The sequence below is a fragment of the Glycine soja genome, chromosome 6 (assembly GCF_004193775.1).
Source record: "Glycine soja cultivar W05 chromosome 6, ASM419377v2, whole genome shotgun sequence".
In the NCBI taxonomy this organism is placed as follows: Eukaryota; Viridiplantae; Streptophyta; class Magnoliopsida; order Fabales; family Fabaceae; genus Glycine; species Glycine soja.
In genome coordinates this window covers 8,479,518-8,504,405 of record NC_041007.1, presented here as the reverse complement: position 1 = coordinate 8,504,405, position 24,888 = coordinate 8,479,518, and the positions used below count along the sequence as shown (strand labels likewise).

Sequence of the window (24,888 nt, the reverse complement as noted above, 5' to 3'; positions counted from 1 at the left end):
AGTACAGTCAAATGATTTAAAATTATTTAATGACAAAGATGGTGGCTTTTTCTTTTAAAAAAAATATTTTAATTAACTTATATTTATTGTCAATGTTAAATATCAGATCATAACAATAATTTGTTTTTGTTTTCAAAACATCATAACAATAAATATGATGAGCTAATAATAAAGTGATCAAATTTTATTGAATGCCTGTATAAAAATATTTTCAGTACATCAATTAATCTCTTTAATATTACATAAAGAAACCTCACACAATTTGAATGTAATTGCTTATGTATTAAAATATGAGTTATTTGATTTCTTTAAAAACATTTAGAAAAATCATCTAAATTTTGCCCAAGATAGAACTTCATTCCTCATTTGGTACAGGAGGAAAATGGGTGATTCAAGGCAGGCGCACAATGCGAGGGCATATTCCATTGCAGCCACCGGAAGCGATGTGGTAGTTGTTTGTTGTTTATTGTATGTAACACGCGAGCATGGTTAATTTATATTTTATAGCCTTTGAAAATTTCAATTTCAAGGCCATTGATCTCATCGTTGAAATGTTGAATTAAAACAGTGATACTAGCAAAGGGAGGGTTGGTGGGAGAGACTGCCTTTGTCAAGTTTGGTCTTCAAAGAACTGGTATGTGATGACATAAACATAAACACGTGCCATTTGTGTGTCAACTATCAAGCCCACCATATAGAGAAGAGTTGTGCACTGCTCTTGGTGTTTCACTTTCACCCTTTTTCTTTTTTGTGCACAACAAACAAACAAACAAACCTACCACCTTTTCTTCTTTGTATTTCTATGCTGTGTCAATTTCTCGTGCCAGTTGAGACTCTTGACAATTACAACTACCTTGGACATTACCTTTGCTTCTGTTCTGTATTTCCATCATCGTCTTCTTCTTCCTTACATTCTATCATAATAATAATAAACTCATTCTACGCACTCTTGCATTGCCTCCACCTCGTTTTCCTCACTACGTCTATTATATAAACCTGGTATATTAATGTCATTATATTCTCTTTCACATTTGTCTTGCTTCTTCGTTTAGCTCTTTTCTTTGATTACTTGCATCTGGGGTACGCTGATTCCATTTGTTTTCGTGGTTTTTGACTTAATACTTGTTGTAAAATTAAAAAAAAAAGGAACTTTCTCATTATTTTTCTATTTACGTATCAAACTTCTATGTGGGATTTCTCTTGTTTCGTTGCTATATTCCTTTTATAGATCTGCTATCTCTTTATTTGAAATCATTTTTCTAATTTCCCTATGGCTATGATGATTTAGATAGTGATGTAAGGTAGTTTTTTTTCTTTGTTTTTTCTGGCATTGAACATTCTTCTAAGCAAGTAAGTATCCTTTTGTTGCTTCCTTGATTCAAATATTTGAGGGTACATCATGATACTAAATAAACCTACATGTTAGCTACATCTCTTGTGCACCACAGCAACCAAGCACTGTTGCCCTGTTCCTGAATTGTCAACTCTAAAGTGGTTTTGTCTTTCTCAGCTGTTTGTTTTCAATTTTCAGATAATGGCTGCTGAAGTATATTACCAGGCTATTGGCACTTTGCAGTCCCATTCTTATCTGAATAATTTAAATAATCACCAAAAACATCAAAACAATTTAGTAAGATTGGTGGCTAGGGATTTTATCAGCAGTAATGGCTTGTCAACGAGAAGAAGTAACCGCTCTGGCCAGAGGAATTGTTGTGTAATTCAATCCCTAGCTTCGCAAACATCAGTGGTTGATCCAGTGTTGTCCCCTTCAAGAAGCAACATTGGTGACACTCACAAGAAATCAAGTAAGATAAATGCTCATGTCAATTATACTTATTGCTGGATGACCTTCTTTGCTAAATGTGTCCATGTTTATTGCTTTCTTGAAGTTGGATTCACCAAGTTTGAGGTGGTTGCAACATTCAGGCAGTTCAAGTTGTCGGTTGGGTGTTATCTAACTGTTGTTCAATATGTTCTGACTCAGATGAAGCTGCTTTAATCCTTATTCGCCATGGTGAGTCGTTATGGAATGAGAAGAACTTATTCACAGGGTGTGTTGATGTCCCTCTCAGCAAGAAGGGTATAGATGAGGCAATTGAAGCTGGACAAAGAATTAGCAGCATTCCTGTTGATGTCATATTTACATCGGCTTTGATTCGTGCACAAATGACAGCCATGCTTGCCATGACCCAGCACCGTCGTGGGAAGGTAACACAAATGGATACCTTTTTTCTGCTGTCAACACTGACACAATATGCAACTAATATTTCCTTAGAAAGCTTCGGTCATATGAATAAGCATACCATATTCCAAATCTCTAGTGCTTAACTGAAAAGACAGGAATTTTGATCTATTTATACTGACACCACAATCCAGAAAATTGGTTAATGCAAAAATTGACAGGTTTTGCTATGCTTGTTGCTGATTACATACATAAACTCTATTCTAGACCATTTGAAAAAAAAATTTATCTGCTGCAGTATAGTATTCAAATGTTATTTCCTAAATCCTCAACTTCCCAGCAGGTCCCTATCTTTATGCATAATGAGAGTGAACAAGCAAGGTCATGGAGTCAAGTGTTTAGTGAAGATACAAAGAAACAGTCCATTCCAGTCATAGCAGCTTGGCAACTAAATGAAAGAATGTAGTAATCTTTTTCCTGCTTCCAGTGTTTGAAATTTCTGTTTTACAATGTCATGAATAAGATTAACATACTATTGGTATAACATAATTGCTATCCTTTCAGGTATGGGGAGCTGCAGGGTCTCAATAAGCAAGAAACAGCAGACAGATACGGGAAAGAACAAGTCCATGAGTGGCGACGAAGTTATGACATACCTCCTCCAAATGGTGAAAGTTTGGAAATGTGTGCTGAAAGAGCAGTTGCCTATTTCAGAGATCAAGTAAGTGGAAATTTAGTTTTTTCATTTTTGTTTCATTTTTTAAAAAGAATTCTCATTTGTAAATTACATCCACCCTCCCCTCCTCATTTTTGTGTGTTAAATTTGATGTTCAAGTTTTCCAGAAATGTGGTGAATCTTTAAACTAGGTGTTCCTCTCAACTCTGTAACTCTGCTTTAGTTCAGTTACGTATTTGCTATATGTTTGGTGTTTTATGCTACTAATGTAGCTTCAAGCCTGTATATGCAGGAGAGGAACTATGTAGTAGTTTGATATATGTTGTATGGCCAAATTTCTTGTATGGTTGAAGTCATCATATAACGCTGATAAAGGACTGATGCTATTGACATCAATTCTGCAGATTGAACCTCAACTTTTATCTGGAAAGAATGTTATGATTTCAGCCCATGGGAATTCATTGAGATCCATTATCATGTACCTTGATAAATTAACTTCCCAAGAGGTGACTGGGTTATTCAGAATTATTGTGGCTCATAAGTTTGCTTATCATACATAGTTATGATTTTTTTCTTTCACCTTTCATCAGGTCATTAGTTTGGAACTGTCAACTGGAATTCCCATGCTTTACATTTTCAAAGAGGGAAGATTCATTAGGAGGGGGAGTCCCATAGGACCTTCCGAAGCTGGAGTTTATGCCTATACTAGGGTATGCTGTTTATAGCCCTTTTAAGACACTTCTCTTTTCTAATGAAATGTTTAACAATAGATATTATTTGTCTGGAAGACTGCAATGGCACTTTTAGTCCTCTACCAATAGATTGAATAGAACATAAAAATGCTTTTGCTTGTGAAATTATTTGTCACGTGTCTCTAAGCGCTATGTTACTACTTATTATGATTGTTATTGTTATTTGTTCTTCTTGTTAAACTAAGAAAGCCTCACTGTTACTCTCATCTGGGAGAAATTGTTATTTAAACTTTCCTTTGATTCCAACTAGTCTGGTTGATTAGCATGGGCAACACATAACTGAAAACAAGCAGTGATTAGTTTCTGATAACAAATTCAATTATATGCGAATTTCTAGACTGCTTTTGAAACCAACAAAAAAGTGGCATTTGTTCCTCAAATTTCTGACTGCACTTTGGTACTGAGCACAAAAATTAAATGTATACGGATGATGTTGGCACTTTCTGGCAGCTCTGATCTATTATTAGTCATTAATCATCTGTTACTTGGACTGATGCTCTATTAGTCATTAATTTGGCAAGGCACTGACAACTCTACTTGTTCCCAGCGTTTGGCTCTTTACAAGCAGAAGTTGGATGACATGTTCCAATGATATGTTATTTAGGTAAACACTCACCGATTCTTTTCTTCTTCTTTTGCTTCTATATTAATATGCTAAATTGCATTTTCTCACTGTTTCAGGAAATACATTCACATTTAATCAGGAATGTCACAGTTGAATCACAAAGGGGGAAGATGTTTTCAGTGGCACTGTGTTAGGTACATAGAATATTTGCACTTGTCCTAAAGCTAGGTTGTTTTCGATGTGCGAGTACAGTGTTGAATCAGTATATCTAGAGATGAATTCCCATTTTTTATGTATGTTTATCTCATATGGTGAGCGAGCGACTATTTCCAAGAACTTGTTGATGCATCTTATAAATGTGGAAACACTGTAACACTTGCAGTTCAGGTCCATTATGATAATTGTAATTGTAAATCAATTCTATTGTGGATTTTACTGGATATTTTGAAAGTTTTATTATAAAAACTCCCTACATTCCTACTTTTCCTTGACTACTCTTGTACATCTCATTTTCTCCCTCCTTTCATATGCAACGAAGATAAGAAAACTTATGTTGATAGTAGGTTTTATTTATTTGTTTTTAGTTTTTTAAAATTACTTAAAATTTATCCCTGTTTATGAGGAAAAATATTGTCAATCACACGAGAAGCTGACGCATAAGCTTGCATTTCTTGCTTGTTTCAAAACTCAGAACCTTCGGGGCACAAGACAAAATTATTTATCATCATAAATCATACATGAAGTTGACACTAGGTGTCTTGAATATATGTCATAGCATCTTGCTGCATTACAGTTGAATCAACACTAATTTAGGTATGTAATTTCTCATTCCACAATGCCACGGCATTTCTGTCCCTTTGAGCAACCATGATGTATTGATCAATTAAGAACAGGGGAACAGTCTATTTTCCCAGTGTTAGAAGCATCAGAAACTGCATCTAACCTGATTGAATCTAGAGGAGCATTGTGTGCAACTGATGACATAGACTTGGCCTGTGTCTAGAAAGAATGCTTCTTATTGTCATCGTCTTTCATTCTCTCAGCATATTTATTTATGTCAACTCCTGTGTTACCATTCCCACCAAATGCAGATTCAAGATTATCCTTATCAAACAAATCCTCCATAATCTTCTTTGTGTTGTGGTCGTTCGAATAGCCAAACTTTATTAATAGTCTCAGTCTCTAAAAGAGCTTTACCGTCTGCAGCAATTCACTCTCACATTACAAATGGCCCTAGATTCATAATCACCCTTATATAGCAGCTAACATCACAATTTAAAAATCAACAATGCACACGCACACACACACTAACAAAAATAATCTTTGCAAAAAAAAAATAAAATGCATCAGTTAGGAGAAAAGACCATAAATCCTCCAGCGTCATCCAAAGTAGTCAGCATACACTCATTAACTTTGCAAGCTGCATTTAACACTTCACCAAGTCGATGCAGATATATCATATATTGCCTATACCAAAGCAGCATGTATATATAAACACCATATAGAAGATACAAGTGTTATGATGAAAAGCCTTTTATTTAGTTACCGAGAAACATGGATGACGTTACTCGAAAAAAAGTGTTAATAAACAGAGTTTGTGGATTATCAAAGTTTCTTTCTGCAAGGGCTCCAACTAATCAAAATACAGCATATAATGGAAAACTAAGGTACTGTAATACATCTCTTATTCTCATTATTACATTTTAATTCATTCCAAGCGCTGAGTCTGACTTTTATACGATTACATCCTTATTAATTAAATAAGCATAACTGTGCCAAAACAAAAAGATAGATATTGAAAGTGATTCTCAGAAGAAATCTGGCGACAAGGTCTCATTACAAGCACTGATCTCCCATACTAGTCATGATAATTTGGTTTATACATCATCCCTGTCTCTGCTTCCTCAGCAACCTCTTCCTGCATTAAGGAGAAATCCATGTGAAATAACATTTTACAGAATAAAATATCACTGCGTGAAAATTGACACGAGCCTAAAGCATGTCCAGATCACACATTCCACGCGAGACAATAATATGTTAACAAAATCAGTTACTGGTAGTTTATCTAGAATATTGCTAGATATAACCAAAACAAAATAAAACAAGGTAAGCAGTCATAGATATGGCTGAGCTATGAACACTTCTTTCGCAGTTTAATCTGGTATTCTCTCAGGTCCTCTTAAAAATTAAAATTCATCAAAAAAAAATTGAAGGCAATTAGTAACCTACCCAGCGAATTTCTTCAGGTTTGTATTCTTTTCTCCATTTGAGGCTCTGTTTCAACATTTGAGCTGCCTTCTTGACATTCCAATATTGCAACCTTAAATACCTTGAGATGGAAGCATCAGAACAGTACAAAGATTCCTTATCAGATAGTGGCCCTATCAACCTTCTCACCTCATTGATCTGGAAGGAAGCAAATTATTATACATTGCTGCTTGATATTTTCAGTTCACATGCAACAAGAGTAAAAGTATCTTTGTTAATATACAAAAAATGCAAAAATAATTGGACATACCTTTGCCTGCTGTTCTTGAGATATTACCAATTTCTCATGACCGTTGGAGGCAGTTTTTTTTCAGCTCCTGACTAATACTGTTCAGTATAGAAACACAAAAAATTAACAATGAACAGTTGAACAACAATGACATAGTGTTACATTTTTATACAACACCTCATTATGCGGACTCGTCTGCAATTTCCTATATAACTACAAACTATAAAAGTATTGTTTCCTTAAACAAAACCTATGTGGTCCACCGACGTAACGTGGAATTCCTTTTATAGCCATTTACTTATGTTAAATAGTTTATATTACCAGAGTTAGTGGTTAACTCAAAGTTAGTTGGCACAATTTTGTTAGCAAGTTTATTTCATTTGTTAGGAGTGGTTAACTCAAAACATGTTGCATATAAACTTCACTTCCTTCATATACTATTTCCATGCACGTTCTCACTTTCAGATAATGGATTTTTCTTATATTTTCTCCCAACCTTTTCTTCTCTAACATGTTTTCCAACAGTTTATTTATTTTTTTAAGAATAAGAACATGTGTTGATTATAAAAGTTTGGTTTTAATAGCTTCAAAAAAAATAGTTTGGTTTTAATCATACAAGGAAGAAAGTATGTGATTCATGTAACTGATCTTACCATCTTATCTGATGAGATAAGATTTGAGATAAGATTTTATTGTTGTTATTAATTATAAAAATTAGGCATAAGAATTTTTCAATTAAGATAAAATTTAGAGATCCTGAGGAATAAGAGTTGTAAACCCATAGAGCATGACAAAACAAAACATAATGACAATTAAGCTTCACTGTAGTCGGCAAGTAGAAAGCTAATAAAAAAGCACAACAAACACACGTACACATACAAGACAAGTCAATACACTTGGAAATGACATCAAGTTGAATAAACTTTAGATTATTTGTGCTTCTTAAGTCTTAACATTTTATTTACATTTCATATTCACTTTTTTTTTCTTCTAAAAGGTAGTACACCCTTTGCAAAGTACGGTATCATTCCAAGACATTTGGAAATGATATCAAATTGAATCATTTTAAAATTATTTGTGCATCTTGACATGTCGTTTACATTTTACATTCACTTTCTTTCTAATAGGTAACGTATACCCTTTGCAACGCAAGGCACACGGGGTAAAAAAAACTTAACTAAGAAGAAAATGAAGAGCGATTAAACTCACAAAAACGAACCGACAGTCATAAGACAATATAAACACGAAATACATCATAACCATAGTTCGAGGAAATGCAAAGAAGAAAAAAAGAACATGATAAGATTAACGTAATATTTAAGAAAATGGAAATAAATAAATGGTACTAGCTAGTAGCTAAGATGAACACCCTGCAATATTGAGAAAGTGGATAAGCCAGAAAACGATAAACAAGCAAATAATTAACCTTACGCGTGCTCGCCGAACTAGTTCAAGTGTAGATTCAGGTTCTGCTCCTGCTCCTGCTTCTTTATTAATGCATCCTGCCACTGTGTGACAGTTACACTAACCAGTTTTAATGTGGTCCAAATAAGGCGGTGTGCATGCTAAAAAAAACATTGTTACATGATTTTTTTTTAAGAGGATAATAGAAACCACAATTTGTATAACAAATCAACAAATTTAATATATATATATATATATATATATATATATATATATATATCATTGTGATTAAATAAGAATGTAAATTATTTTACATTGTGTTAGATGTCTCATTTTTTAGTACATATTAAAAAAACATTAATTACAAAATCTTTTAATGATAAAATCATTATTTTTATAAAAAAAATATATTTACTAATAGAGTTAAAATGTAATTTATGAATCTATTTAAAAATGAGTTCAATAGTCATGCATTTATATTATCATTTAAATATAAATTATAGTTGATATGATTTTTAAAATAATTATTATAAAATTCAATTAATTTATGATTTAAAAAAAAGTTATGATTTGTGACAATTAAAAATGTAGAATTTTACAACTAAAAGTTATCACAAATGACAATTCTTACGGCTAAAAAAGTTGTTTTTACTATCTGCGTTACAAACAATTTTTGATAAGTTAAAAATATTATTATAGTTGTGATTAGATGATAATATAATATTATTTTATATTATTAGTACATAATTTTTAAAAAAAATATTGAGGTAAAATATGTGTAAACTAAGATATCATTAAAAATAACTAATATTTTCTTTTTTCTAAATAAGAAATGTTTTGAAATAAACTAAAATACTTAAAGTTACGATATATCTTTCTACATGTCTCATAAATATTTTTCAATAAAAGTAATTATATTCGAATTAGATATCATTATGAATATTTTTACAAGTATTTAAGACAACTCTGCATCTAAGAATCGAACATTTACCTTATCCTTTAGTGTAAATTCTGACAGTTATACAATTTAAATAAGGTTAATAACAAATAACAAACTAATTGTCCATGTCAATCGACATGTACGTACTGTGGTGGTTGTATGCAATCGTAATACTCATTTAATATGATGGTGTTAGAAGGGATAATATATAAACACGTAAAACATGTATTTAATGCAAAAGTGTTTGTTATACGAGAAGAACAACATATGGGCAATGTTTAATTTTATTTTTTTTACAAACATATGATCAAGATTAAAAAAAAATTAAGATATAAATATTTAAAATTTCAGATAATTTGTTTTAAAAATGAAAATTTATGTATGACGTGTGTTTAATATTAACCATTTATTTAATCGTTAATATTTATTTTTCTTATTCTCAAATAATAAAAACTTTAAGCAATAGGTGTTGTTTAATTAGCAACACACGTTGAGTTTATAGAAAAAAATTAAATTTAATTCTCATAAAATATATTTTTTTGGAAAAGGACTCGCATAATATATTTTTTAATAGGTTCATTTTTTTTAAATATGACTAAATATCAAACTATTGATTAATCTTATAGTCAACTTAAATAACCTTGTGGAAATTTCTTGGTGAGGGAACCAAGAAACCAAAACGCCTGGTTAGTGTGAGATTTATAAATTTAGACCTATATAATTATTAATTACAGGTATATGATCAAAATTAACAACTTATTAATTAGTAATCACATAAAGTTCGCATGTATGTTTTTTAAATCTTAACTATCATGGTTTCCTATATAAAAATAAAATAAAACTATCATTGTTCTCATTTTTTATGATAATAAAGTGTTCTTACTTAAATAAGTTTCATTAGTACATATTAAAAATTAAGATAGATGAATAAAAAACATTAATGAATAAAAAATATTAAAAATTAAGATGTATGCTTTTATAAAATTAAATATTATATTTTTTAACAAAAAAAATATTTTAATTTTTAAACCATCATCTTCAAGGAAATGGGAGAATCGTACTATATAAATAATAAATATAATGGGGAATGTTAATATCCATCAAATTGATGCATTCAATATAAAAAAAATGAACTAAAAAATCATCGAATAGTCTATTTTTCAAAGTGTAATTTAAGAATATTATTGTACTTTATCATTTAATTTAAAAAATAAAATAAAAAATTCCTTATGTACAGGAGAATAATACGAGAGAAAAAAAATCTATTTTTTTAAAATTAAATAATAAAATACGACAATATCCTTGAATTAAATTTTGGAAAATAAAGCAACCGATGATTTTATCATCTAAATTTTGTGTTAAATGCTAATACACTTCAACTAGAATAGGTAGTAGCATTCTTCAAATATAATATTTAATATTTTATGTATTTTTAAATAGTAATGTGTGTTTTTTTGTTATCATGTTATAATATAAATATAAAGATAGAAAAAAAATAATTTAACCCAAATATTATTATAATTTTAATTATCATGTGTTACTTATCAGAGTTGAGACTACACAAAGGAGGATGAAAATATTCCTTCAAGATAGCGTAGGGATATGTGTAGTTGTTAGGATGTTATTAACAACATAATTACATTGCAACATACATAAATTGAGGCATCATTTGATAAAAGCATAAACGTAATACTCCATTTTACTTCAAGCAGATTTGTATCAAGGAGTGCATCGAGATTTGAGTTATAATTGACGAGTATGACTGAGTTAAGACCAAATTGGAACTACATCATGTGATGTATCATCCAGTTCCCTTGCATATCATCATATGGATCATGTTCATTGCAAGATGTTAAACTTAGATACCTAGAAAAGAAAGAAAGGATACCTCGATCTGTAACAAGAAATGAATGCTTTGCACAAGGGTCGTCGAAGAAACCCATGAGTCTAAAAACAGGAGAGTTTTGCAATTGAATGATGATTTTCTCGTTGACATTCATCCATTTATTGAAGATATTATTGATGTGAAAATAGATTTATGATTCTTCTTCTTATTTATATGATGTTTAATTTTTTTATCTTTATTCGATGTGAGATTTTACTTCAGATGTGTATTCTAACGGTTATTCCATGTACTACTTTTTTCTGGAAAAAATTGTAAGTTTCTTTTTTCTTTTCCACGAATTACATGGATAAATGTTAAATCTAAAATCTTTTTATTTATTGAAGACATTATTGATGTAAAAATAAATATATAATTCTTCTTCTCATTTATATGGTGTTTAACTTTTTTATTTTTATTTGATGTGTGATTTTACCTTAGATTTATACTCCAACGGGGTTACTCCATGTGCTACTTTTTTCTAGGAGAAATTGTAAGCTTTATTTTTCTTTTCCACGAATTACATGGATAAATGTTAAATCTAAAATCTTTCCTTTGGTTGCAACTAGTCTGGTTGATTAGCATGGGCAACACATAAGAGTAACGGAAAATAAGCAAAGCGGTAAATAATCTGACTGTTTTTTACTGTTTTTGATATCAGAAAATGTGGCACTTTCTGGAGTCTCTGATCAATTATTAGTCAGTAATCATCCGCTACTTGGATTGATACCTTATTGTGATGTTGCAATTGACTAAGGTCCTTAAATCTTCTTTTTAACTAATTTAGCATGGCACTGACTACTTGTTGATGTATCTTATAAATGTGGAAACGCTGTAATTTATCTCATACGGCGAGCAAGTAATTGTTTCCATGAGCCCGTTGTTGATACATCTTAGGAAACGGTGAAATATGCAGTTCAGGTCCATTATTATAATTGTGAATCGGTTCTAATGAGATTTTTGCTGGATATTCCACTCTAGTCTTATACCTCTCATTTTCTCCCTCCTTTCATATACAACGAAGAAAAATAATATTGATACTGCGAGTTGTAGACTTGTAGTATATTTTATTTATTTATTTCTTGTTAATTAAAAATGCTTAGAATTGTCCTTGGTTATGAGGGAAAATATTGTCAATCTCATGCATTCCATGCCTGTTTCAAAGGTCAGAAGCTTCAAGCAACGAGGCAAAATTATTTATAATCATAAATCATACATGAAGTCGACACTTGGTGTCTAGAATTTAGGTTTCAAACTAGAATGTCATAGCATGTAACTGCATTACAGTTTACTCAACACTGATTTAGGTCGGTAATTTCTCCTTCTAATTTCTCCCCCTTTGAGAAACCAAGATGTATTGTAAGAAGCATCAGAGTTTGCATCTTCCCTGATTGAATCTAAGGAAAAGGAGCTTTATTTAAGACACAGACTTGGCCTGTGTCCAGAAAGAAAGAATCTTATTTTCATCCTCTTTCATTCTTTCTGCATATTTATTCATGTCAAATCCTGTATCATCATTCCCACCAAATGCAGATTCAAGTTTATCCATATCAAACAAATCCTCCAATATCTTCTTTGTGTTGTGGTCGTCCGAATACCCAAACTTTACTTTATTGTAAAGCTCTGTCTCTAGAAATGGCCTTAGCATCTGCAGCAGTTCACTCTTTCAAATTACAAAATAGTACTAGATTCATGATCAATCTTAAATAGCATCTAACATGACAATTAAGATCAACAATACCATATACTAGCAAAAATAATCTTCTATGGTTCAGCAACTAAATGATGAATCAGTGGCATCCAAAGTAATCAGCATACACTCATCATTAACTTCGCAAGCATCATTTAACACTTAACCAAGTCAATGCAGATATATATGGCTTATACCAAAGCATCATGTATTTAAAAACACTGTCAAAACACAAGATGCAAGTGCTATAATGAAAAGCCTTTTATTTAGTTACCGAGAAGAATGGTTGGAAGATCCTAGGTGCTTTGTACAGCATTGCCAAACCCAGATGCTTTGGATAATATTCTTGTAATATATGGACAGTTTCACGTGACGTCTTGAATGACACATCTGACATCTTGACACCCTGGAAATCTATCAGCCAGGCCAACTGTTCCTCGTGTGGTGGCAGATTTATAATGGCATTCTCCATGCAGTATACAAAATACTTAATCATGTCCTGTGCTGGTGTTGATTTCTGCAGTACAAACAAAGACGACATATGAAATAAAAACATGAATGATATTAATTTTAAAAATTGATAGTAAATCGGATTCTAACCAAATACACTAGTTACATGTATAATCCATAAACCCTTGACATCAATTAGAAAGCAGAGAGTAAAAGGGTCAGCACTGCTATGCAAAGTCTTAAAAATTAAAGAGTGTTCTCTACAAGTGAAAATGAAAAATAATGAGGTAGCTGGCCACAATGTACATCTCCCCTATTCTCATTCTTCCTTTTTCAGGCATTAAATTAAACAAGATAGAGATTGAAAGAGATTCTCAGAAGAAACCTTGTTACAAGGTCTCATTACAATCACTGGTCTCCCATACTTGTCAGAATAATTTGGTCTATACAACATCCCTTTCTCTGCTACAGCAGCAACCTCTTCCTGCATTAAGAAATATTCCATGTCAAACAACATTTTATCAGAATAAAGCATCACATAAGTCTAGATCTTGTCGAGGTCATAAATTCCACCATATGAGACAATAATGAACCAGATTCAGTTGATCAATCTTAACAATGAGCTGTGAGCACTTTTTTTGAAGCTTACTCTGGCATTCTCTCAACTCCTCTAAAGAGAGTGATGGAAGTGAATAGAAAATACTCAGTTTAACCATCTTAACCTAGTTTTATTGAAAAAGGACACATCTCAACCATGCATTATCTCTTAAACTTGATAAAAAAGAGTCAAGACAATTAAATAACTTACCCAGCGGATCTCTTGAGGCTTGTATTCTTTTCTCCATTTTAGGCTTTGCTTCAACATTTGAGCTGCCTTCTTGACATTCCAATTTCGTGCCCTTAAATACCTTGAGATGGAAGCATCAGAACAGTACACAGATTCCTTATCAGATAGTGGCCCTATCAACCCTCTCACCTCAATGATCTGGAAAAGAAAGCAAATTATATCATGGGCTACATCCTTTACTCAAAACTTTGTGGCTTGGTATTTTCACATGCAACAAGAGTAATAGTATCTTTGTTACTAATATACAAAAATAATTAGACTAACCTTTGCCTGCTGTTCTGCTGATATTGCCATTTTATCATGACTGTTGGAGGCAGTTTTGTTCAAATCCACACTCATGCTATTTTAGTATAGGGACGCTAAAAATTAACAATGAATAGTTGAATCGTACCAATTTATAGTAGTACTAGTAATAGTTATTCACTTTCCTTTCTACTCCCTCTGTCCAAAGATAATTACAGTTTTAACCTTTGATTTAAATTAGTTGATGTTCTCATTTTTTTAATGAGATATTAAAATATCTATTTTAATTTTATCCTGCAATAAATAATATTATTTTGAAAGACTTAATAATATATTTATTGAAATTAAGAGAAAGAATAATTATACTATAATAAAATTATTCCCTAATAAATATTAATTTTTTTGAAATATTTAATTTTTTTTGTCTATATAAAAAAAGTCTAAACATAGGTGATTATGAGACGAAGGGAGTAATGATTAAGGCATAACATCCAACAATGAGACAACCAAAGTAAATCCCTGCGATATTTTTAGGTTTGATATCTTCATTGAAATGTGGCATATATTTTATAGCCACTTAGGTTAAATAGCTCAATTTTGTCAGCAAGTTCATTTCATTTGTTAGGAGTATCCGAGTAAGTCTTCTATTATGTCTGGGAGAGAGGTTGACCCTGGGAGGCCATGGTGTTGGTCAACTCCAAACTTTTAATGTGTATTTATATTGTTAATTATGATTAATTTGGTCCCTTGCTATCCTACTAAAATATATCATCAATCAATAAAAAAATATATTATAAAAATCACTTCTAAAATAGTTATTATAAATTAAATTCAACAAAACCTATCATGTACCTTATTAATTAAAACTAATGACGGATGCAGAAAACTTATAAAAGGCCTGAATTTTTTTTCGTTTATAATTGTTTAAATGTCTAACTTTTTATAAATAATAATTCTTTTTAAAAATATTATTTTTACACATAAAATTAAAACTATTTTTTATATTAAATGATGATAATCTTAATTATTATTATAATAACAACAAACACATAAAATGAAACTCAAATGATTAGTATGGTAGTGTAACATGTTGTATTTATATGAGTGAAAATAATTTATTTAACAAGAAAATTCGTATTTGATTCATATTATGTAAAATTTTCTTCTATCATGCATTACATACAAAAAAAAACAATAAACACACAATTAATTTTATATAATTTTATACTAGTTATTACTTTATTTGTTACAATAAATACAATTAATTTTACACAATTTATATTAATTAATATTAATCATTATTATAATAACAACATACAAAAATAATTTAATATAATTAATTTTAAAATATATATGTATATAAATAAAAAGTTCCAAGATGGGGACTCGAACCCTGCTCGTCCCCTTCTATATTTGTCCTGGTTAAAATCCAAAAATGAACAAAATCAAGATAAAAATTGGATAAGTTGATATAAAAATTATGACATAAATGGGAAACAATCATAAATTTTAAATGGTAATGTAATCGCTTGTTATCATTAATAACTCTGGAATTAAATTTAGTATATTTATTTTAGTGTGATGATATACAAATCGTTTTTTTAATTAAATTGGTAACACTTTTTATTTATTTTTATTTCTCTTTTTTTATCACATTATAAACTTTATCATATTTATATTTTTTTCTCTGAACATTAAATAATATATAGGTGTTTATCAAACATTTTCCTTTATTTTACATTTTTACTCACAGAAATACACTCATTAAAATTTCTAGCATATATTTTGCATGTATAAATTTATGTTTTCTTTACTAAAGTATACTCCTGACTCCGCTCTTGCTTCCCTGATCGATATTCAATTTTCATTCAAGGTTTCATTTTCTCCCAACTTTTTTCTCTTCTTTACCAGGTTTCCAACAGATTGTTTATTTTAACTTTTAAAAAAAATAAGACCATGTGTTGATTTTAAAGTTAAATTATATAATTTTTAACTGATATAAAATTTAGAGATCAAGACAAATAACCCAAAAAGCACGACAGAAATTGAAATTAGATTACCTGTTCATTTTGACATTTCATTAACATTTCACATTGGCTTTGTTTTTAACAAGTAAATGTTCCCTTTGGCCTTTGCAACGTAAGGCATCGTTCAATATCATTTGGAAATATATCAAAATGAATCAATTTTAGATTACTTGTGCATCTTGACTTCATATTAGTTTCTAACAGGTAACGCGTACCGTTCGCAACTTAAGGCACACATGGGTTTTTTTTTTTTTTTTATTGAAAAGTTTAAAAGGGTTACCATACGTGATAAAAAAAAACTTAATTATGAAGAATTAAGGAAGAGTAATTGAACCCGCATAAACAATCCGACAATATTATAATCTATCAAAATTAACGTAATAGTTGTATTTAACAAAACTAACCTTCTGTTTAGATTGAGAATTTTAAAACTTCAGGTAATGTTTAGAATTTGAATTGCTTTGATTTTATTTTTTTATTTATTTGGATAAATCAATTTAAATTTTTTTAATTTTAAATTCTTTGTTTGGATAAGATAATTTAATTTTTTCTATATGCAAAATTTTAATTTTATATTTTAAATAGATGAAATTTTAATACTAAACTTTATAGAAAACAAACACAATCTAATTTTGAAATATTAATTAAAAATATTTTCAACTTTTAATAATTTAAAAATACAAAATATTGATTTTAACTAGGATTATTTTGTCTTACCACAACCAGTGATATTTTTAAACTGACATCAATCAAGGCTATTTTTCGGTTGACATCAAATAAGGTTTTTTTGTCAAAGTATGTCGGGAATGTTTGTCAGCTGACGTTAGTCGGGACTATTTTTCGGCTAACGTTGGTTGAGTCTATTTTTCAGCCGATGTTGGCTAGGTGTTTTTAGCAACGTTGGCTAGGGTTTGTTTGACCGACACTGACTAGGATCTTTTCGAACGACATTGATCAATGCTATTTTTAGCCAACGTCAGCCTAAAAAATTCTAGTAGGCGTTGACAAAAAAATCTACGCAATATTAGCTAAAAAAATAGTTTGGTCGATGCAAACCAATAGAACCTACCCGATGTCAGTCGAAAAATATCATTGGTCAACGTTAACCAAAAAATTTCTTGTCGAAGTTGGCTAAAAAATAGCCCTGACCAATGTCAGACAAAAAACCCTACCTAACATCGGCTATAAAATAGTCTTGGCTGGTGTTGGCTAAAAAATAGGTTTGACCAATGTCGACCGAAAAAGCTCTAGTGGATGTTGACTGTAAGAACCTAGTCAATGTCGACTAAAAATAGTCATACCCAATGTCGGTTAAAAATAACTAGCTGGTGTTAGCAGAAAAAATCATAACCAACATCAACCAAAAAACCTAGTTAATGTGGTTAAGAAATAGTTTTGGCTGATGTCAACCAGAAAACCCTAGTCGATGTCTGCAAAAAAAAATTCTAACCAATGTCGGCTAAGAAAATCTAGTTGACATCAGCCAAAACACCCTAGCTAGCATCGACTGAAAAATAACCCTAGCCGATAATGGCTAAAAATAGCTTTGGTTGATGTTGGCTGGAAAAACCTAGTTGACGTCGGCTGAAAAACCCTAGCATGTGTCTACTCAAAAGTTAGTCATGATCGATGTCAATAGAAAAAATCTAATCAACGTCGGCAAAAAAAATCATTGGTCAACATCAACTGACAAAACCTTGATGACAACAGCCAAAAAAATTCTTGGTCGACGTCAGCAAAAAATTCTCATGACTGACGTGAATGAGAAAATAACCCTGATCAACATCATCTAAAAAAAATCTTAGCCGATATCGACAAAAAATAGCTTTGGTTGACATCATACAAAAAAATTCTAACCGAAAAAACATCGGTCAACGTTAATGAAAAACAACTTATGTCGATGTCGGCCGTAAAAACTTTGATCACTCGTACTTGTGAGTGTTGAGTGAGAAAGAGTTGTGAGCAAAAACGTGAGTTAGAGTGAACATCTCTGAAAAAGGAATTTCAAATTCTATATTTTTTTAGAGAATTTGAAATCTTATTGTTTTAGTCAATCAAAATGATTCATAAAAATATCAAAAATTATTTTTTTTTCAAATATTATATCCAAACAAGATATTTTATCATGAATTATTTTAAATTTCTTGAAAAAATAAATTTCCTTTTTAAATTGCTCTATCCAAACATATTATAAGCGCAAAACCCAACTACCAAGCCCTTTTAAGTGGAGAAGGAAATAGAGAGAAAAAAACTGAAATAAAATGGTACGCCTCTAACATGAACCGAGGATCGCTTGAATTTATACCAATAGTAATGTAATTTTGTGTAATTATTTTTTTCGCATTTTTTAGATCATTTTATTTTTATTTTTAATAATATTAAAGTAATAATAATAATTAATTCTCTTTAATTATGCAGATTAAAACTAACTCACTAATTAAAATTAGATAATCATCCATTAATTACTCTCTACTTTGACAATTTTACCTTTAAATTATTTCTAAAATTTTATATTTTCTTTTAACTTATATTAATTTCCTATTATTTTTATATTATTAGTTTTTTTTATTCCATCATTTTCTTTATTAACTCTATTCAACTTATATTTTTTTATTATTTAAAAAATTTAGAGATTTTCTTCCCCTAGTGTTTAGAAAGTGGATGCCAGTAAACGATAAACAAGCAAAGAATTAACCATATGCGTGCGTTCGCCGCACTGGTCCTAGTGTGGATTCTGCTTCTCAGATGCCTTCTACCGTTGCCACAGCTACATACACTTGTCCATTTTATTGTGATCCAAGTCATGCGGTGTGCATGTCAAAACAAAAAATAACAGTTAATAATATATTTTTTATAAATATTAGTTACATAATTTTTTTGATAAAAAAGATTATAATTTTATAAAAAAGAGAGTTGGAAGTTGGGATGGAAATGAGTCGAGTTAAGGCTTGAGTTGAATACGCAAAACTTGAGTTTAGTTCATTACTTGTAATAGGCTTCTTTCAAAGGGTCAACTCCGCTGAGATAAAAGTCTGACTTGACCTACAAGTCTATTTAAAAATTTGTTTAAAGACGTTTTTCATCAATTAATTATTTTAAAATCTAGTGAGATACTAACTAAAAAAAAAATTAAAAAAATTTCATATAAGTAATATACAAATCCAAAAATAATTGATAAACAAAATCATATTAAATTTAAGTAATTAAAATACACTGTATGTCAAAAGAAAAGAAAATGAAAAAAAAGAACATAATATTAAAAAATGTATGGATTAGAGATGATTTGTACTAATATAATCAAACAAAAATATTTAAATAATCTAAAAATGTCTTTACAAAATATTTTTTTCCTTGAAAGTATTAATCTGATTCCGAGACTTCTTAAAGAAAATGCATACAAAAATAAGGAATGACTTTAACTCTGATGGATAAGACTATTTGGCCTAGATACAAGAACTCACGGGAAGAAAATGAATTAAGAAAGTGAGAATGCAAAGTAGAAGTAAAATGCGTAAAGGTTACAATACACCTTAAAAATACTTTTATTTTTTATTTATTATTTTATAAGAATATGAAGAGTTTTAAAAGTTTTTTATTTAATAATAATAATTGTTATTATTATTATTATTTAAACAGGCCGACTTGTCAAGATTAATAAATTTTTTTTTATAATTTGTGTTTGGCTTTTTTATCTAAATTAAAAAAAAAATTGAGTTTAACTTTTATAGTAAACAAGTCAAGTCAAACTAAGCCTTAGATAAGTTCAGAGTTAAAAGCCCCGATAAACTGCTCACTCATCTTCATCCCTGGAAGGTAAATTACGAATTATGATATATTTTAAATAAAATTAATAAAAAAATATATCTTTACTTATTTATTTTATATATAAGTTCACTTTAAAATAAATTTATTTAGCTAGTAAAATTACAATTTTCATTATGTCATTTCTATTTTTCTATTAATTTCATTTTTTTAAAAACACTGTTTATAATTACATGAGTTGCATAGTGTACAATTTATGTTAAATTCTTTTGTATGTTAACAAAATTAGGATTGTTAATAACAGAACTTTGAGAATATTAAATTAATTTTAAAAATACAAATTTATATCATATCTAATTTTTCAATATTTCATCGATCAGTGTCTTAAGATGTAACAAAAAAAAAATCAGTGTCTTAAGAATATTTATTAGTAAATTCAAAAATCAATATTGCGTTACTTGTACCTTTTTTTTTCAAGTTACTTTTATCATTTGAAGACATCAGATACATTTTCGTCCTCCAATAATGTCTGCTAATCAACAACCCTAAGTTATTCATTAAAGTTAAAGCTATAATGGCAAAGTCAAGTGCTGCACAGACACTACATTAATTGTCCCTCAACCAAAATAATTTGGTGGTGGTTATATATGTACATAGTGGTAAAATTGATTTTTTTGTTTGATACACTTATTAAATGATACAATTAGAACTTAGAAGAGAATCTGTCAAAAGAAAAACTTAGAAGAGAAATAAGTTGGGTTTTATGTGGGTTATGCATTTTTTATATTCTATTTTAATTTAAATATTTTTTTATTCTCATCATCTCTAATTTTATCCTCTAAATTGAGCATATCATAAGAGTTACTCTTCATCTTAATTTGGTCCATACAAAAGCATACATAGATGATGAAAATAAGAAAGTAATTTTCAAGAAAAGTAATTTGGAAGGCTAAAATCATGTATTGATGGTGAAATTTTTTTAAAAAAATTATTACTTAAAAAGTTTTATGACATTTTAAAACGAATCACATGACTTATAATTTTAATATTAATTTATATAATAATTAATACTTATGCCTCTCACTCTCACATAATCAAAATTCTTTACAGAGTTTTCATACACCCAATAATTATCATTAAATAGGAACTATGAATATAAAACATATTAAATCCACATATGTTTTTTTTATTACAGAATACACACATGCGTTTATAATCCAAATTTCATATGAAAATCATATTCATCAAATTTTCATATTACTAACATTAAATATCAAATGCTTTAATTTTTTTTAAACTTTTTAACAACCCCTTTAAGGTAATCAATAATGGTTACAAAATTTCGTTACATTTAGTAAATAAAATATTTAATATTATTATATAGTTAAGTTCACACACATATAATAATAAAAAAACTGATAGTATAATATTCAATTTTGTTAGTATAATTTTAATATTTTTTATTTATTAATTCTTAACCATTATCCCTAGAATAGCAATTAGTAAAATGGAATATAATATATAGTTACGTTAAACAATACTATTAAATATTATATTCATTAAATATGTTTACTAAATTTATTAAATTCAATATATACATATATTAAATGTATAGTACTTTACATTAATAAAATAATTAATTATCATAAAATTTAATACCTAAAACATATACTATAAATGTATTTTTTTATTATTATTAATATATTTTATAACAAAAATTGTTAATATTTATTTGTATAACATACATTGAATATTTTTTTTATAAAAAATCTCTTTATTAAATTGGTTTTATGTGTAACCAAATAAAAAACTTAGTTTTATACTCTTTATTCGGTTAAAGCTATAATAAAGAGATCTGCACACAGGTAAAATATATTTTTACTCTCTCAATTATTTTAGATTTTTATTTTTAGTTTCTCAATTAAATGTTGACCCGTCTTGGTTCTAAATTATGTTTTCATTTGATTTTTTATCTCTAGTATTAAACGTCTGTTGATGACATGTCAATCAGGTTGTGACATTTTTTTTCTAGCAATTTTTATCTGCCAAAAAATATTTTGTAAAATTATTCAAATTTTGATTAATTATTTTGTGGCAGCCGCCAAAAATTACTTTTATTTTACTTTAACATCAATGATAAAAGTATCTATACTAAAAGAAATGAAGAATATCTAATGGCGAAGAAAAATTTAAACAAGTTTCCAACTTCATTATAAGGATAAAAACAAAAAACAAGAAACATCAAAATAGAAACTGAAAAAAGAAAAAGTAAGCAATAGATTTTCTCATTTGAAGGAAAAAAAATGGGTTGAGAGAAGGCATGAGCCGTCATCGCTGTCGTGGGCTCTCAGTCATCGCCATGACACCTCACTAACGAGCAAATTTGACTCGAGCACATTCAAATCTCTGTTCCATATGAGAAATTTCATGATTTTGGAGTGATGAAAAAAAGAGGAAAAATGAGGGTTTACCAAGAAATTAAGGGAATAGGGTTGCATGCTCTTTGACCCACCAGTGCATCTTGTGGTGCTCAACTCACACCCAACCACCACTAAAGAGCACAAAATCCGCGACGATGTACCAAGCTTTATCGCGAAGGCTTGACGGCCAGATCAATGTTTGTGGTTGCGATAATTTACTTTGATTATGAAGATCGAAAATGAAAGAGGGTAACATGAAATTGAGAAAGGATATCGTATCGTGCAAATAAAGGGTTTTACTTTTACCATTGTCAAATTTTCTAGCTATATGCAATTGCATATTGAAGGATGCTAAGCCCCTTTGTGCCAATTGGTAGACATTAGAATGGTAAATGGAAACCTGTGAAATTAGTTTGCTTGGAATTGGTAGTTCCAAGAATGCTTTCTTAGTTGTTTTTTAATGGTGATGTATGGAAGATTTAGGATAAATGTCCCTTAATAATTTCCAGAGGTTTAAAACCGTATGAAAAAATAAAGCATCACAAAATAATTTAAAATAATAAAAAAATTATCACGTCAATATTTAACATAAATACTTGATGGCAAGGACCAGAAACTAAATGAAAAAATAGATGATGGACCAAAACCGATCAACGAGTTGAGGGATAAAAACAAATATAAAATAGTTGAGGAATATAAATATATTTTATTCTAAAAAAAGAAAGAAGGAAAAGAGGCCGTCGAGGGATTTAAATTAAATAGTGTGGTTGGGCTGGCAGTTGAATGTCACCGTACTAATAGAGTTAATGAGCAGAGAAATTTCTTTTTGCATGTCTAAGATTATTACGTCTATCTATTTTGAATTGAAAATGTTTTCTAAACATCAATTTGATACGACAAAACCACTCAACTAGTGTAAGTTTTATTGAGTTTTCGTTTTGTGAAAATTAAAGCTATAATAATGAAGTCATTATTTATGCATGCTACTTTTTTTTCAAGGCAAGACAAGAGTGTAATATATATATTGCAAGACATTCATCAAAATATATATATATATATATATGCAAGATTAGTGTTGAGTTATTGATGTGATAGAGCAATTAGTAGTTTTTTTTTTTTTTTGTCTTTCTTCTATAACCAATACCGATACCACAAAAAATTGAATCAGAAAAAGCCCGCATCAAGAACATGAAATTAAAGTCACAATACAAAAAGAGTACTGTCATCATAAGAACAGAACTCTATTCCTGCTAAAAAAAACATAGGAAATTGTCCACCGTATGGTCCGTATATACACGTCGACGAAAAACCTTTGTCTGTCACACAACTCAACATTTTAAAATAAAAAATCTGTCCATCACAGGATATATAAACACTCCATGTGCCCGTGTTTTCTTCAAGACTTATGATTGGTTCCATACACCACTCATGCATTGATACATGAAAATGTTTTGAGTTTTGCACGTAACCAAGCCCATGCCCTGAATTTCACCAGATCCACCATGTTTGAGTTATGCATGCTACTTTAATTCTTCATCTACCTATATTTGAATGGTATGTTAGCGGTTGGCAGTAGCGGAGCTTAAACAAAAATATTTGGGTTGAAGCCAAAATAAGATTTAAATAAAAATATTCATAAATTATTGACTATCGATATATAATTTCATTTAAATTCATAAAAAAAGAATTTTATGAAATTATTAAGATAATTTTAATTTTTAAAAAAGTTTGACTTATTTTTTATTTTTTATAAATATTCATTGAAAAGTCTACGTGACACTATATATACATTGAATGTCACTCTTTCGTTGTGACCTTATCTTCCCATCACATTGACAGCAACAAGAAAAATGAAGACGTACTGGTTTTGCATTTAATGTCTCTAAAGACCATTCTGCAAAGAAAGCCAATTAAACTGTAACCAATTCTTCTCACGGAAAATCAAGTAGTTTTGATTTCGCATTAGTTTCTGGTAATAATTAATTATTATAAAATAGATATATAAACACCAAAATAAAGTTTATTACTATAATAATTAAGTAATAAAATTTGTACGGGTGTATCAAAATGTACGTGTTTAGCATTACTCTTCTCCTTACCCACGCCAAACCTTCCCAGCATCATCAGGAATATAATAGTATTGAACATTCAACATATTTCATAAAAATTATTTTAGTATAGGCTATCGATCCTTCACCATAATTCGTTTTTTCCTTATATGTTAAGTTCTCATTTTCTTTATAAACTAAACTAAATAGTTTTCAAATAAATTTTTAGTCTAACTGTTATGTACCACATGCATTCTCATTATTTTCTTTCTTTAGAATCCATATATTTATCTTTCACCGAAAATAATTCTGTTGGAACCGGAAAAGCTATTAGGATAACAAATTGAGTTTCTCAACCCACTATTTTTAAAATAGCTGGAAACCAATTCTCAGCAGGACTCAATAACCCGAAACAATGTGACATTAGTTGAATATTCACACATGTTGAGTTGGTGGTCGATGCTTTCCCATTATGTACCCAAGTCACTTTCCAGCTTTAAGCT

General features: G+C 29.5%; 2 protein-coding genes and 1 pseudogene across 5 annotated transcripts; 1 reads left to right on the top strand and 2 right to left on the bottom strand.

Annotated features, from left to right (window-relative positions):
* The first annotated feature begins 379 nt into the window (after positions 1-379).
* Positions 380-4,669, top strand: LOC114415341 (2,3-bisphosphoglycerate-dependent phosphoglycerate mutase-like). 4 transcript variants are annotated; one of them, XM_028379976.1, is made up of 10 exons: positions 380-448; positions 569-634; positions 1,532-1,805; positions 1,985-2,208; positions 2,526-2,644; positions 2,747-2,903; positions 3,263-3,364; positions 3,449-3,568; positions 4,158-4,214; positions 4,292-4,669. In XM_028379976.1, exons 3-9 carry the CDS (start codon positions 1,535-1,537, stop codon positions 4,200-4,202), a joined length of 1,038 nt encoding a protein of 345 aa, XP_028235777.1. In that variant the 5' UTR covers positions 380-448; positions 569-634; positions 1,532-1,534; the 3' UTR covers positions 4,203-4,214; positions 4,292-4,669. The 4 variants fall into 4 exon arrangements, with proteins under 4 accessions (XP_028235777.1, XP_028235775.1, XP_028235774.1 ...); XM_028379974.1 differs by having other exon boundaries at positions 380-468; XM_028379973.1 differs by lacking the exons at positions 380-448; positions 569-634 and adding an exon at positions 698-999.
* A 1,023-nt stretch (positions 4,670-5,692) lies between these two features.
* Positions 5,693-10,959, bottom strand: LOC114414292 (annotated as a pseudogene).
* A 1,113-nt stretch (positions 10,960-12,072) lies between these two features.
* LOC114415340 (phosphatidylinositol transfer protein 3-like) lies at positions 12,073-14,276 on the bottom strand. The gene is made up of 5 exons (XM_028379972.1): positions 14,150-14,276; positions 13,847-14,023; positions 13,424-13,522; positions 12,863-13,105; positions 12,073-12,546 (listed from the first exon to the last, which is right to left on the bottom strand). The coding sequence occupies exons 1-5, from the start codon at positions 14,222-14,224 to the stop codon at positions 12,316-12,318; spliced, it is 825 nt and encodes a 274-aa protein (XP_028235773.1). The 5' UTR covers positions 14,225-14,276; the 3' UTR covers positions 12,073-12,315.
* Between the last annotated feature and the right edge of the window lie 10,612 nt (positions 14,277-24,888).